The 16139-nt window shown below is 46.5% G+C and overlaps 1 protein-coding gene across 1 annotated transcript; it reads left to right on the forward strand.

Annotated features, from left to right (window-relative positions):
* Positions 1-1311: 1311 nt before the first annotated feature.
* On the forward strand, positions 1312-15911 carry spire2 (spire-type actin nucleation factor 2; the record flags this gene model as incomplete). Its single annotated transcript, XM_084477861.1, has 15 exons — positions 1312-1609; positions 4480-4523; positions 5101-5568; positions 5813-5893; positions 6308-6472; positions 6852-6938; positions 7327-7444; positions 8226-8392; positions 10226-10454; positions 12644-12762; positions 12918-13055; positions 13246-13313; positions 13465-13492; positions 14164-14261; positions 15581-15911. 15 exons carry the CDS (start codon positions 1312-1314, stop codon positions 15909-15911), a joined length of 2439 nt encoding a protein of 812 aa, XP_084333987.1.
* Between the last annotated feature and the right edge of the window lie 228 nt (positions 15912-16139).

Here is a 16139-nt window from a genome sequence, read left to right on the forward strand (position 1 = left end):
TCTTTCATTAAAAGCCCTTTTTGTTACATTTCCGGAGTTGTCTGTAATTGGATCTATAACTCTTTGTTCCTGCTGTCCCGTCAGCACCCACCGTGACATGATCAATTTGAATTATTTTTGGTATCCCAAACAGAAATACATTTAAAGAAATTTGTTTTTTCTTTGCAGTGGCATGTGCGGTGCACGAATAGGAACACCATACAGTTGCGCTATTAACCTCCTAATTGCAGACAACTCTGGAAAAGTGAATTTCTACAAAATTGATGTTTTCTTGCATACTTCTATTTTAGAACCACATGGTGTGTTAATATTAATCTGCCCCTGTTTCAAACTTGAAATGACCACTGATAACCCTAACCCTGACCACAGATAATGTAGCCTATTTGTAGGCTCCATTAATTAATAAGTGACCCAACACGTGTGGAGCCTGATAATCATCATGGATTCAGGGGCTGGAGCCCAGTAAGACGAGACCTCGCCTACCGGGAAATAAAGTAGGCGATATTGCCATCTACTGGTTACGGTTAAGTATTTCTATACATTTATAAATTATATAGCCTAGGTATCATTTATAAATAGTATAGGTCTGCATAAAATAAAATAAAAATGAAATAGGCTAATAACAACAGCAACATTTGTGTGTAGGCCTAATTAAGTTTTCACTGAATTGACAACACGTGGTGCCATATGACAACTGCAGTAAAGGGCGATATAAAGATGGCTATCTTATTGGCCTATATTGTCGTTACCGGGTGGTACTGTTGTGTGTGTGTGTGTGTGTGTGTGTGTGTGTGTGTGTGTGTGTGTGTGTGTGTGTGGGGGGGGGGGGGGGGGGGGGGCAGGGCGCAAAGGCTCGCGGTGGATGTGCTGCAGAGAAAGCAAGGGGTAAAATATTGTTGAGTTTATTCCAAACCGGTAGGTCATTGAAATACCATATCTTCATCATCATCATCATTATCAACATGACGAACTGGCTGAATCGCTTTTCAACAAGTTTGCCTCCCCGCCGCCCGCCCTGTATTGCGTATGTCTACCAGAAGGTGGAATGCGCCACCGTGGAAGGAGATTGAACTACCCCCCCCCCCCCCGCCTCCTTCCCAACTCATCTGACGCTGATTGGCACCGCTGCAGCAGAGCTCACCTTCTCGACGTTGTGATAGCATAACCGGGGGCAGCTGTGGTGCTAGCGCCGCGACACCGCCTCCATAACGGAGGAGCACTAGTAGATATCTGCATGGGCTGGTGTAATTAAGCCTATATGGCTGCAAAGTTGCCCTACGCGTGAGGAATGGGTTAATCAGTGTCGCAGCCATGGCCAGATCCACAAACAGAGGCATCACGGATGGCGATCCGCGGGTGGCCGTGTCCACGGGAAGCGGAGAGGCGCGAGACCTCACCGACCTCCGGGAACTATCTCTCGAAGAGGTGCTGAAGTCCTATGAGCAGCCGATCAACGAGGAGCAGGCCTGGGCTGTGTGCTACCAATGCTGCGGAGGAGCGAGGGCGCCGCGCCCGGCGACGGGTCCACTTTACCAAGTGAAAGACCCGTCCTCTATTCTCCTCAGCAGAGACGGGACAGTGGCGCTCCGGCAACAGCCCTGCAGCAGTGGTATGGAGAGCGGTCTTATATTTACCTCTGTCGGCACTTTGAATGTTATTGAATCCTGTGTAGCCAAGTCCATTCCTCACTTAGTTCCAGTGTCTAAAACATATCGGTCATCATCGTGTCATCAAGTTGATGGTAGAGTTGGATGTAAACAAACGGCCTCTAATATCCAATCACGTGCCACTGTTTTCATTGTGATTCCCTGTTACTGTTATGTATCGGACTACGATTCATTCATTCATTCTTTTATTCATGGGGGAGCATATCTTCTCCATAGTTCATTTATTAGCTGACCCACTGATATTGAATAGGCATTCCGCTGAAGCTATATTGAACTTCACATGCAGGTCTGTATGTTGTGCACAAAAAAATGCAGCAAGGTAAAATGTAAACAACTGGGTCGTTTTATTGACAATGTAATGGAGATTTTTGACCCAAAGTTTTAAACCTGGGAGGCTTTCTGCATCCATCAACATGACTTTATGTAGCCGAAACTGACGATGGTTTGCAGGAAAGCAGGACATAATTAGTTATTATTATACACATACAATGTAAGTATTGCTCTAAATGTTGCTTTACATGGCTAGTGAGAAAGTCTACTTGTAAATTAATGAGCACCTGGATACAACAATTTTAAGGTGATAGGTATTGTCTTAAACAGAACGTAGAGTTGGAGCCTGCCTTCACACTCAAGTTTTATGTCTCTAAATAGCATTTCCTGGATAGTTAGAGATCCATGAAGTTGCTTGAGGATGCACAGTGTTTCTGATGCTCATGAATAGATGCATGACTAAGCAAATCAGAGTGAAGCAAATGGCTATCCAATAGTGCCATAAATGTACAGTAGAACCTGCATGCTTACTCTGCAGCGCCAGAATCACATCACAAGATACATGTGCTCACTCTGGCTATGTTGTTTGTTTTAATTTGTACCAAATAACCATATCATTATAGTGTACAACTTGTTAAGGAGATGATCGTTCTTTGGTATCTTTAGCTGATAACACTTAACTGCCATTGATACGTTTTTGTGGGACAAGGGGTAAAGCGTTATGTCATTGTTATTGTGTGCGTGTGCATGTGTGTGTGTGTGTGTGTGTGTGTGAGTGTGTGACTAAACCTGTCAAGGTGGAACTAACTAGAATTCGGTCAACGTCAAGGTTATGCTCCAACACAGGAATATTTACCCTTTTTTCCCTTCTGTTCATTCAGTTTTGGGCACCATTTTAGCTTTCTTGTGGGCACAGAATGAGACTCAAGTGCCTAAAAAGAGATGTGTGCGTACATTATTATTCTTAACAGATACTGTAGCTCTGATCATCTTGAGAAGACCTCATGGCTGGCTACACAGACACACACCATCTCCCTTTGTGTGTTCTTCACTGTCCAGTAACCGTGGCAACTAAAACTGCTGTTGTTTTGATACAGGACCAGTGAGGCAATTTCTGCTGACCTGCGTACAGTTCTTGGAATGATGCGCTTGGTGTCTTTTGTGTGTGTGTGTGTGTGTGTGTGTGTGTGTGTGTGTGTGTGTGTGTGTGTGTGTGTGTGTGTGTGTGTGTGTGTGTGTGTGTGTGTGTGTGTGTGTGTGTGTGTGTGTGTGTGTGTGTGTGTGTCAGTTGGTGGCTTTGTTGTATAGGAGACCTGCCTCATGTACAACAAAGGACTGTGTGTGTGTTCTGCAGTTAGCACTGCTCTCATCACTTTGTAGACCGGGTCGGATGCTTCTACAGACACATCTTTGTGCCCCGCTTTTGGTCTCCCATTTTTATTATTTATTATCTTTATTCTTTTTTATTTTTATGCTCAGATTTCATTCCCTTTCTCTATAACCTCTCCACCTCCTTTATGTTGTTGTTTCTTCCAGCCAGTCTCTGTCCGGCCGTGTTCGTCTCTTGTTTCCCTGCAGCGAGAGCTGCTGAATGAGGAGTTTCAGGTCCCATGGGTGTCGGTCCCGACATCTGATCTCAGAGAGAGTTTTAACTTTCTGTATTTAAAACACACACACACACACACACACACACACACACACACACACACACACACACACACACACACACACACACACACACACACACACACACACACACACACATGTAGTGCTGGGTTTAAGGGTGGTGGTAACACTGGCTGCATCCTGGTCGTAAGTGGTCATCAAACAGTGCCAGATGGCTCATGAAACACCACCTTTCTTATCCACAGTTCTGACACAGTTCTACAGTTCTGACCCATGGTGACTAGTGGTGAATTTCATGATTCTTTTGAATGAATCAGTTCGTGTCAGTCAGTTCGCCAAGAAGAGTCGTTCATTCGTTCGTTCGCATTTCCGGTAGCGGTGAATCATGATTCTCAGTCACTGAGTCGGTCAGACTCGGCTCCTCCCTCGTTCTCGTTCAAACAAATCGCAAATGCACAGTTCTCAGCCGAGTTGGTCAGACTCAGCTCCTCCCTCGTTCTCATTCTCAAACTAATCACGATCGTGCAATGGTGCAAACGGTCAACAATCAACACAACATTAACTAAGTTCCTTTTAACTAAGGAGCACTTCATGGTCGGAATCTGCATTTTGTTGCCCAGCTGGCTCTCGTGACGTCTCAGTCCTCGAGTCTTCACCGCAAAACACAGTCAGTGAACGAACGGCGAGTCAGCGCGACTCAGCGACTAGTGGGTGGAGCTGGGAGTCGAGTCTCGGAGAACGAACGAGACGAACGAGTCGAACGAGAACGGCGAATCAGGTCGGTTCGTTCATTTTAAAGAGTCGTTCGTTCGAACTGATTTGTTCGCGAATGAGCCTCCACTTTTGAGGCCTTCTATGTGATCAATGTTTCCAGGTGAAAATCTCTCACTGACTGTCTCCTATGCTCTCTGTGCAGATGACACGGACAGACCTTCCACTCCAGTGGTCGTCGAGCGACAGGTGAGTTTAGGGGAAATCCAAGGTCATCATCACAAGCACTTATATTCGGGGTGTTGAAACTATCACTGCCCCTCAGAAAATATGAAATGGTTTAAAGTGTAATGTAAATAAAGATTTACATTATACTTAATTTGGATGACTATTTTGTAGTTGTTATACTTAGACATAGACATATGTGCTCTTCTTGTAGCAGGTCTGGCATTTGTGAGAAATATAACCTGGAATAAGTTTTATGAAATAAAGCTTCTAATAGCTAATCCTTTGACATTTAAAGATTTCATAAAAGCTTGTTTGTAAATTGTAAACAGAATTTACAAGGCAGCTTATGAAACCACCTGTGACTCCTTCATTATTTTGCGACAGGCAATATAATTCATTATTATCTTGGTGGATCTTACTCCTATCTTTATAGCTCTCTAGTTTCTTCCTCTGCGTTTACATCTTATCGGATGTGCTTGTCAAATACACCGCATCCCGTCTTCAAACTTCAAAGCGATATTAACCACAACTAAATCAAAACCAAAACTTGCCTAAACAAACCCCCCCACCTCTCTCCCCCTCACGGCATCACCCCCAGCTGGTGCGGTCAATGGGCATGGCCATCTACCAGGCGCTGGACTGGGGCCTGGATGACAGCGAGGAGCAGGAGCTCAGTCCGCAGCTGGAAAGCCTCTTGGAGCGCATGGCGTGCGGCAACGGGGAGGCTGACTCCCTCGATGGTGGTGGTGGTGGCGGAGGAGGAGGAGGAGGTGCAGACCGTGACGGCTGCATCAACGGCACCGCAGATGAGGGGTACAGCGGGCAGGAGGACGAGGAGCAAGAGGAGGAGGAGGAGGAAGATGATGATGAGGAGGAGCGCGTTGATGAGGGGGTGCTGAGGAAGAGGAGGCCGGTGTGCACGTTGGCGAAGGTGAAGGCGCTGTGCGCGTCTCGGCTGGCCAACCCCACGCTGGCCGCCGAGCACTACCAGGCCGTCTGCAGGGCCCTGTTTGTGGAGACCCTGGAGCTGCAGACGTTCCTCACCAAGATACAAGATGCCAAGGAGGTGAGCTGTAGCCTCTGCTGCTCGTGCTGTCTGTGTTTCCGAAAGGTTAAGGGGCTGCAGTCACTCGGCTGTCTGCTGTCCCATAAAAGTCTGGTTAGCATAGCAACACTTTTATTATAAAGCCCTGGGCCTAATGAATAACAGTTTTCTGTTGTATTGAAGGGTTTTGAGTGCAGCTGTTGTTGATGCCGCAGAGCTCAGGGGAAACGGGAAATTACATTTTGGTTTGTGTTCCATTCTGCAGATGCTGAAGAAAATCCGAAAAGATGAAATTCCAGAAGACTCGTCCACCGCTGAGCTTGGTGCTTTGAAGCACACAGACTGGGTGTGTGTGTGTGCCTGTGTGCACATTTATTTTCTGTTGTGTTCGGCCAATCACCTCATTAGGGGTATGTAGTAGACCCTTTGCTATCCTGCCCATGTGCTATAAATTGAGTCTTGGTGCAAGAGTTCAGGCAGTTCTATGTTTGAGCTGAAGAGAAAACACTTTCAGTTGTCTTTTTACAAAAGCTCAGTTGTTCCTGTTATATATTGTTGAAGTTTTATTTTAGGTTGTTTTCCATATTTTAGTCTTTCCATCTACTTTGTGGACAGTCGTGTCTGGTATCCCCATAAACACCTTTCAAAACTCATGTTGATACAGTGTGCAGTGATATGTTGATACATATGTTGATAGTGTGTGTGTGTGTGTGTGTGTGTGTGTGTGTGTGTGTGTGTGTGTGTGTGTGTGTGTGTGCAGGCCCGCCTGTGGGTGCAGCTGATGAAGGACCTGAGGCAGGGCGTGAAGCTGAAGAAGGTGGGGGAGCAGCCCTTCAACCCCCTCCCCACCGAGTTCAGCCTCACCCCCTTCGAGATGCTCATGCAGGACATACGGTCGCGGAAGATCCAGCTACGCAAAGTCATGGTGAGGAAGGCCAACGCAACTCACTGAATAGCAATCTAACCGGCCCACCTCATCTGGGGCCCTTTTGAACTCACTGCAGCTCCAGTCAAAAACAGTTCACCAACCATCACCCAACACAAGACTTTGTGTCGTTGATTACGTTAATGGTAAAACAATAAAGAAATCGGCACATTAAGGTAATTTAAAATAAATGAATACTGTATGCAGCAATATCTAGTGTGCTTTGCCTGACAACCAACAATAATGTGCTTGTAAAATACACCTTTGGCAAGGGCTTTAAGGCCGTTGCCACAGAGTTAGCGTTCACTTTCTCAAAGCACAGAGCATTTATGATCTGTCCAGACTGCGTTCAGTCATCCCATCCTAAACCCATTCCCAGGTGGATGGCGATATCCCCACCAGAGTGAAGAGGAATGCACACGAAATGATCCTGGATTTTATCAGGTCCAGACCTCCCCTCAAACCGGTTAGTCCACATACAAGGTGCACAGAGTACGGCCCATTCATTTCTTCACAGGGTTTTATCTTGATCTAACTCTGTGTCAAATGAGCATAAGAGCGTCGATGCTAATATGCCATGTAATGACTTTATTATTATTTATTTTGAGAATACTTTAATCATATTTAATATATATATACTTTACTAATTTAAGTTGTACAGTCCAGGTGCATGTTTCCCTTTGCTTTCGTGCTTATAATGTTAGCAGTCATCTTTTAGCTTCTCAAGGTGCTGTTTGATTTACTCAAGCGAAATATCTGTCTTTACGGCCTGCTCCCCCCTCCTCTGTTCCTGCTGTCTTTTGTTTGTCTTGTATTTGCTGGTGGTCGCACCACCTCTGGGTGGGGCCCTTCAGGTGTCAGAGCGCAGCCTCCCCCCTCCCCCCCAGGAGCCCGAGTCGCTCCACCAGCGCCTCCTGGCGGGGATCAAGCAGGAGAGGAAGCTCAGGCCTGTGGCCTCCCCGCCCTCCAGATGTAAGCGCACGCACACACACAGACACACACACAGTCACACACACAGTCACACGCAGAGAGTCACACAGTCCTAGAAAATTTATTAAAAATTTTATGGAAAACCCTCGCAAAGCATAAGTTATGCTCTGCAGTTTCATGCAAACATTTAAATTGAGGAGCATTAATTGGAGACCAAATGCGACAAAAACACTTCAATGTGACGACTGAGAGCACATGTTTCCTTGTAGAGGTCTAACTAAAGGGATGGCAAGGTGTGTGTGTGTGTGTGTGTGTGTGTGTGTGTGTGTGTGTGTGTGTGTGTGTGTGTGTGTGTGTGTGTGTGTGTGTGTGTGTGTGTGTGTGTGTGTGTGTGTGTGTGTGTGTGTGTGTGTGTTGAAATGAGCCACTCCTATTCCTAATCTCATCAGGATCTATAGACAGTGCAGTTTATACAAAGGTTTTACTGTCCATGAATGACCTGCCGCTAAAGTGCATTAGTAATGTTTTTGTTTTAGTGCTAGTGTGCCTGGGAAGGTGGTGTTGTATTTCATACAATTGATTAGTTATTTACAGACCAAGGGCAATGCTGTTCCCTGTGTGGGTGGATGAATATGTCTGTCTGTCCTTCTAAAGTAAGGACAGACAAGGTCACACACACAGCTCTTTTCCCTCTTATTCCTGGAGGGCCCTTTCTTTCTCTCAATTGCTGTTTGAGAAAACACAACAAACACAAAAATAACTAATAGTTGGTTATCAATGTTCACATGGCTATCATTGTGGTTTCACCCCCTCCCTCCTTCAGCATTTGGCTCCATGCCCTGCCTTGCCCTGCCTTGTCCTTGCAACGTGAAGTCTACTTCCTGTATTGACCTGTCTGTGTCCGACGTCGGGCCTCTGGCCCCGCCCAGGCCACGTGTTCGCCTCAAGGCCCCCACACTGGCAGAGATGGAGGAGATGAATGTCTGGGAGGTGAGGCGAGGCCATGCAGAGACAATAATGTAGTCCAAACCTGAGGGATTTGTTGTAGACACTGAGAGGCACTGTCCTCTTAGAGAGTGCTAATGAGTAATATGGCGCATTTCCACCGCAGGGTACGCTTCGGACCCAGCACGCCTCAGCTCAGTAGTGAGGGTGCGGTATAGCCCAGCTCGGTGTCGCGTTTCCACCGCTGCCAGTACCCTTGTGGTGGGCAGGGTTTAAGCCGGACGGCGATAGCCATGGCAGCTATGTAAGCTTTGTGATCTCATAGCAGCCCGACACAGTGTAGCCTGCTAATAAATCCAAGGAAAAAGAAGAACGTGCACAATGAACAAAGAGCAACAATGTAGGACGTCCAAGAAGGACGGCAAACTTTTGAGCGAGATTTTCTTCCATAAACAAAACTTTCGCCGTTGTCCAGAAATACCTCGCGGGTACTGTGTTTGTTTGTTATTATCCCCCTGTCACACAGAAGGGACGATTCTCTCGACCAATCAACGGACGGTGTGTGTAGCTCAAACTTACCGGGACCCTTTCAGGCTCTCAGTACCCCAACGGAGTAGTACTGCGAGATGAGAACGGCTCAATACGGCTCAGTCCGGGTCACGCCCACTTTTGGCAGTGGAAACGCGACCTGTGCCGCACCTTTGCAGACTGCGACCCGCACCCTGTGGTGGAAATGCACCAATAGATCAGACCACATTCAGTAGCATCATTCCAATGATTCCAATCCGTGATGCAGCATTCATTCATTTTCTCAAGTTATCTATGATAACTTAAAACTTTTTGGACTTGTTTGTATTACAAACTCCATTCTCTTCGAGCAATGGAGGTAATGAACAATCAGACATCAGACTTTGAATGATAGTCAACTGCCAAATATAGTATATAATATATGGATACGGATCAATATCTAAAAGCTTTTATCTACTCATCACATTATTGATGCACCTTTTTTTTATGTTTCAAGCAAGTGTATACAAAGAAAGTGTTCTTTTACATTTTCAAACGCGCTGCTGTGTTTTAAGAATACCTTCACGTATATCCACACACGTATATCCACTCACGTAATTCACATTCAACCGATTAATCAAACACATTCAATTAAAGTAGTAGGGAGACTGTGTCTATGTTATGACTAGGACACTAGGGGGTCACAATGCCTCATAACAACTTTACATGCAATGTATCTAAGCTTAGCAGAGGGAAAGTTACTCACTGACTGAATAACTAACTCCCCATTGTTCAAAGTTGTGTATGGTAGGCAAAAGGTGGTATACGCAATCTTCAGGTGTTCCATTTCTGATAGGTGATAGGTGAGGTGAGATAACCATACCCTAGCGTGTACTCGGTTGACGTGGTCTTGTTTCCCTCTTGCTTTCTCACTTCCTTTTGATTCTCACCTGTATACTTCAATCCTTTGACTTCCTCTTCTCTCACTTCTGGCCCCCCCTGACCATTTTCACATCCTCTTTGTTCTACTCTCCTCACTCCACTCCCCTCTCCTCACCCAACACCCCTCTCCTTTCTGCTATCCTTTCCTCTCCTCACCTCACCTTGCTCTCCTCTCCTTCCCCGACTCTCCTCCCATTCTCTCCTCACCCTACACTCCTCCTTTCTTTTGAACCTCCTCTTCTCCCCATACTCTCGTCTCCCTTTTTTCACTCTGCTCCTTTTACTCCCCCCTTCCTCTCCTTTTCTCTCCTTTCCTCCACTCCTCACACCCCACTCCTTTCCTTTTCTACTCACCTCTATGCCCTAATGGCTCCATCTGCCTCACCTCACGCCACCTCACCCCTCCTCTCCCCTTCTGTTGGTCTGGAGGAGGAGGACTCCCCGGACGGAGGGGAGATGCGGAGGGCCGAGAGCTTCCCCTTACCTCTGAAGCGAGACCGCTCCTTCTCGGAGCACGACCTGGCGGAGCTCCGGGGCGACATGCTGCCCTCCCTCGCCGGCTCCCCGCGGCCGGGGGGCGAGGTGGCGGTCCGGCTGAGGGGCGACAGGCCGCGGTCCCAGACCATGACGGGGGCCTTCCCACCGCCAGTATACCGAGGTCAGTATGGGACACGGTGGATTGTTATTATTGTAGCTTCATATATCAGTTGTAAAAATGATTCTCTATATGGTCTTATGTTTGTGTATATTTCGCAACAAACCATCTGGATAAAAATCGTATTTTTTTTATTTGAACATTTTTATTTTTATAATGCATTTACCACTTCTGTCACTAGATGGCGACTGCCTTCAAGATATTTGTTGCTAGGTCACGCCCACCTCATGCGTCACGTCTTGATGAAAAATGTGTATGTCGTCAGTCAACAGAGCCACAATTACATAGTTTCGATTTCAATAATTGCTTAATTATAATATAATTTTCCACATCAGCTAATGTGTAATTTGACACAAGACAGTAATGCCAGTCAACACCAGATAACTGGTGTATAGTGTGTGTGACTCAATGAGGGAGCAAAAAGAAGCAGCAGTAACTTTGATGACAGTGTTCGAGCAACTCTGTTTTCATTATGTATGAGTACCTGCCCAATAGTCTGTTTCAGTTTGATTTACTGCACATACAGTTGTACCCATGACATTTGACATAAACCACTTGAAATCTTTTTTTTTTTGTTTACTCCCATGCAACTTGTTCCATTTCTGTGGTCCAGGCGTGACGCATGAGGTGGGCATGTTTGTCAACCCTCAACCTTTATGAAGGTTGACCTTTTAATTGTAAAGGTTAATTCAACTATAATGTGCACAGTATAGTATTCCATCACTCCTTGTACAATAAGAGCACCATGCAGACGTCCTCCTCTGTATATCCTCTCTGATCCTGAGGCGAACCTCAAATCCAGCATTAACGGAAATTTGATAACCGTTATCTAGCTTGGTGAGTGGTGAGTGAGGAGTCTGTGTGGTTTGATGACATGAAAAATACAGTATGTCAGTCCATTACAGGGGAACTTCCTACAACACATCATGTTGCGAGGGGGATAACATGTGCTGCGTAACTCAATCTGCAGTGTTTCCATGGCTTGTAATCAACTTGAAAAGATGTGCTGATAGATGAACAGTGAGCCACTCCATTACACCGATGGATGCTAATGCGTTCGCATAATTCAGTCTATATTCGCAATTTATTGAATAGCCATGGTTTTTTTCATGTATGTGGCCTTTTACAACATGTGTAGGCCTATTGTAGTAAATGAGATAAGATAAGATGGTGGTCTACTCTATTAATCCCAGACAGATTGGGACCTCTACCTAACCAAGTTTGCTGTTATAATGAGGTATTCTGCTCGTGGTCAGGTCATGTTGTGTATTGACCAATAGTGGCAATGGAGAGCATTCACCAGCTGCAGAAGATCTTTATATCATTTGGTTTAAGTGTTGAAACTGTTGAATTCACACTTTCAGCTTGCGTGACCGAAGAGGCCATCTCAATCTCGGCTCCTGTGCGTGCACTTTTTTACGGTTGCATAATTTAGAAGCTCAGGCAGACTTTCCACCACCCACACACACACACCTCCAGTCGAGTTGCCTGCTTAATTTATCATGACCTCCAACCAAGCAGCTCTTTTGAAACAAGGGCCCATTAGCGTGCATAGACCTCTAGCTGTGATGCTCTAAGGTACAGATGTCTGAGGCACATCACCGCAATCAATTGGATAACAGATGGGGACATTATAGCTGTGCTCTCCAGTAGCGGGGGGGGGGGGGGGCATAAGACATCTCATGTCTTATGCATGGACCTGCACCGGTCTCCGTCTGTTGGTCCTTCATCTCATACAGATTTTGTAGATGTTGTTTCCTTTTTATTATGTTATGTATTTGTCCCTTGCATCCCCTTTTTAAAATTGTTTTTATTCCATGTTTTCTAGCTCCTCTTACTCCCCTGGTACCTTGTTCTCCTCCTGCACACCCTCACTCACACCATTCACACGCATAGGACCTCCGTCCATGCAGCTCCATCTCTCCTCTCTGTCCCTCTATCCATCCATCTTTCTACATCTGGGCGGCATGTGGCTCAGGAGGTAGAGCAGGTGAACTGGTAACCGGAAGGTTGCTAGTTCGATCCCCGGCTCCTCCTAGCTGAGGGTCGAGGTGTCCCTGAACAAGACGCCTAACCCTATCTGCCCCTGACGAGCTGGCTGTGGCCCTGCATGCCCTTGCAATATTGTACAGCACTTTGAGTGGCCACTACTATATAAATGCAGTCCATTGACCATCTTTCTGTCCCTCCAGCCTCCTACCAAGCTTCCTGGGCCCCCTCCTCCCCCGCCCGCCTGTCCCTCAGCTCGGTGGATGAGGTCACAGAAACCTCAGAAGCCCCACCCACAATTGACAAGAAGAGACAGTGGATGGTAAATAATTATATTACATTACATATACATTTGCAGCAACACAATCAGCAACTATTGGGATTCAGAGTATAAACGTGTGGGGCTTTGTATGATAATAACCACATAACCTGGGATTTACTCTCTCCCCCTGGGGGTCCATGTCATTCCCCATCTAGGAGGAGTTCAGCCACCCAGTGGAGAGTCTTGCCTTGACAGTGGAGGAGGTGATCAATGTGCGCCGGGTTCTAGTGAAGGCAGAAATGGAGAAGTTCTATCAGACCAAAGAGCTCTACAACAACCTGAAGAAGGGCAAGGTACTGGGACAGCAGCGTTCGGGTAATGCTTATACCCTTCAATATGGATCTTGATGGACCACTTTAAGTGTGTGTGTGTGTGTGTGTGTGTGTGTGTGTGTGTGTGTGTGTGTGTGTGTGTGTGTGTGTGTGTGTGTGTGTGTGTGTGTGTGTGTGTGTGTGTGTGTGTGTGTGTGTGTGTGTGTCCCAGGTTTGCTGCTGCTGTAAAGTGAAGTTTCCTCTCTTCTCGTGGCCGTCCAATTGCTTACTCTGTAAAAGGTTTTGCCCATGCATTCTACATGTTCATAATTTAATTCAATGTTGTCAATGTGTGTCACTTTATACTCCTATATAAAGGGTTCTATAATATAAAAATATATATATATATGGACCAATTCATGTATCATATTAATGCTGTCTTTCCCTGTAGATCGGTCTGTGCCTCCTGCAGTGCAAAGGTAACTGGAATCACTTGATCCGCATCGGCACCCTGTTACCCGTAGGCCTTGTGGCCTGGCTTCCTGACACATCCAATATGACTCAGTCAAAACCAATATTAACCTGGGCCCATTGTGCATTTATTGTTCATATGTTAAGCTTGTGGTTTAATGGTGGCTAATTGCTTTTGATTTGTTGCCCTACCCCCAGGCCGTGTGGATGTGTGGTTCTGTGCTATGTAGGTTTGAGATTTTGGGACTTGACTTGTGTGGTTCCCAATTGTGTTTGCTGTGATTTTGTTGTTGTGTGTGTGTGTGCGTGTGCGTGTGTGTGTGTGTGTGTGTGTGTTGCAATGAACAGACCCGTTTTTTTCCTTACCGTATTACCTATTTATAACTTTTTAAACATTGTGTGTTGTTTTGTGCGTGTTAGTGTTGTGATTGGAATGGACATACCTCTGAGAATGGATTAATTTGTGACGCCTGATGTTTTTGCCTGCTCATAAACCTGTTGGTTAATTTATGTTGATTTTGTTAGTCATGCCAATGAACTGCTCCATGCGTCAAACTAGTTATACATGTTGCCCTTTCTCCAGTGCTTTTCATTCATTGCTCTCTATTCCCTTAACCTCTGTGCAGTTGTATGTCTCATGACATGTCCCTGACCCTCTGGTCTCTTCTCTCTGCAACAGATGAAGATCCCATCAAAGAAGATGGCACACATCCCTGTGTATACCTTGGGCTTCCACAGCAGCCCCAAGAGCCATGGCCACAAAAGCCAAGTATACAAGTAAGTGGATGATGATGTTGTCCTTCAACAGGTCTCCCCAGACGTGTGTGAATCCAGACAGAGGTGGTGACTGTGATTAGTGATTGATACAGACTAGCAGGGGGCGGGGCTTAGATGGGCTCCATTTAGCCAGCCGCCCCCCCCCCCCCTTCCCCCAACGCATGTCAATTTAACCCTATCCAGTGTGTGCATTATCAAAACATTTGTGTGTACACATGCAGGGTAAGGCTGCAGGTTAAATCAATTTCCTTCCTACTCTCTCGCTTCCCTTGTTTTACAACCTGCTTGAACTCAAAATAGAACAGCCTCTGCCTACTTCATCCAATGGGAGATCACATAATCAAGCCAATGGCTGTTGTTTTTTTCAAGCCAATGTTTTCTCCATCACCCCACTGTCTCTCTCTCAGATCTCAGTTATGAAAGAACAGCCTCTCTTCCGAGGCCTCTAAGTAGCCATTATGCAATAATTATCCCACCATCGTTAATATCCTCCCTCATTCTGTGTGGCATTCACAGGAGAGGTGGTGGTGAGGGAGAGACAGACAGAAACACTTGGCACTATGCGATCAGAAATGTTCATGAATGTTTTTAAATCAGTAAATCTTTATGTTAATCCCTATGGTTTAAACTTCATCTCACTACTTCTGTTTGTTTTGATTTAGTGTGTCAATGAGCTAGCAATTTCATTGTGCTTTTCAAGTACAGTAGTTGATGTCTGATTATTTATTGTTACTTTATTGCACGTTACGACCAGTCCAGGTTACAGGGGTATTTGATGATCCAACTTTAATATATTAAGATTACCATTATGATTCTCTTAATCTGTTTTTTGGAGGGGTGAAACCAAGGTTTCCTTTTTTTATACATATGTAATAGCCATGCGCATGCCTGGGTATTACTGGGTATAAATATTGATCTTTATTCTTGCCGCAAAATCAATTCATCAAACTATTGACTTTTTCTGCTAAACTTGCTGCAGTAATGTCCAATGCCACACGCCACCTGGTGGCTTTTATTGGGCTCCTCCAGACAAAGGACATGGGGTGGCCAGTTTATTGTACGTTTTGCTGATAATGATCCATGGCCTTGCGCTCCATGTTGCCATGTAGGAGAGAGTGTGTGTGGTGATGGCTGGTTTAACCTGTGCCACATTGATTGCTCAATGTGCAACAGGTTTGCATCCGCCCCCAGCCCCAGAGTCCAATCAGTCTGACTCGGGCCAGGTAGGGCCATCCACACACAATCCCACAACTGCAATGTGCCACCAAGACTGCAGAAAGTGCCTAGAGCGTATCTGACCCGACCTCCCCCGGCCCCAGGTCCCTACGCAGCCTGACGCGCCGCTCTGTGGAGGAGGAGTTCCCCCACCTGTACGCCCACGGCTGCACGCTGCGCGACGTCTGCGCAGAGTGCACCAAGTTCGTGGCTGACGTCATCTCGTCTAGCCGCCGCAGCCTGGACCTCCTCAACACCCCCAAGAGGGCGAGCCGAGCCACTGCCCGCCCGCCCCCGACCGCACCCTTGCCTCGCCCGCTGTCAGAGCCCTGTCCCTGGGGCGCCCCGTCGCAGCCTCCGCCCAGTGCCTCACAGAGGCAGCAGCTGCAGCTAGCCCAGCCTGATGCCTCCCTCCCCGGCAGGGCGGGAAAGTGATCCGAGAGCGTACCGTTACACTGTTTGATTGGATGAGCTAGCCCTGCCCCCCTCTGCCGCCACCACGCGCCCCCGGCAACCCCTTCTCCCGATACTCAAATCCAGCTCCAGTGTTGGAGCCCCCCCCCCCACCTCCTCTGGACACACACATACACATGTTCACACACACACATGTTCACACACACACACACACACACACGGCCAAACGCCGGCCATGACATGTTGCCT

Source organism: Micromesistius poutassou (genome assembly GCF_964030765.1).
Source record: "Micromesistius poutassou genome assembly, chromosome: 13".
NCBI classification, from domain to species: domain Eukaryota; kingdom Metazoa; phylum Chordata; class Actinopteri; order Gadiformes; family Gadidae; genus Micromesistius; species Micromesistius poutassou.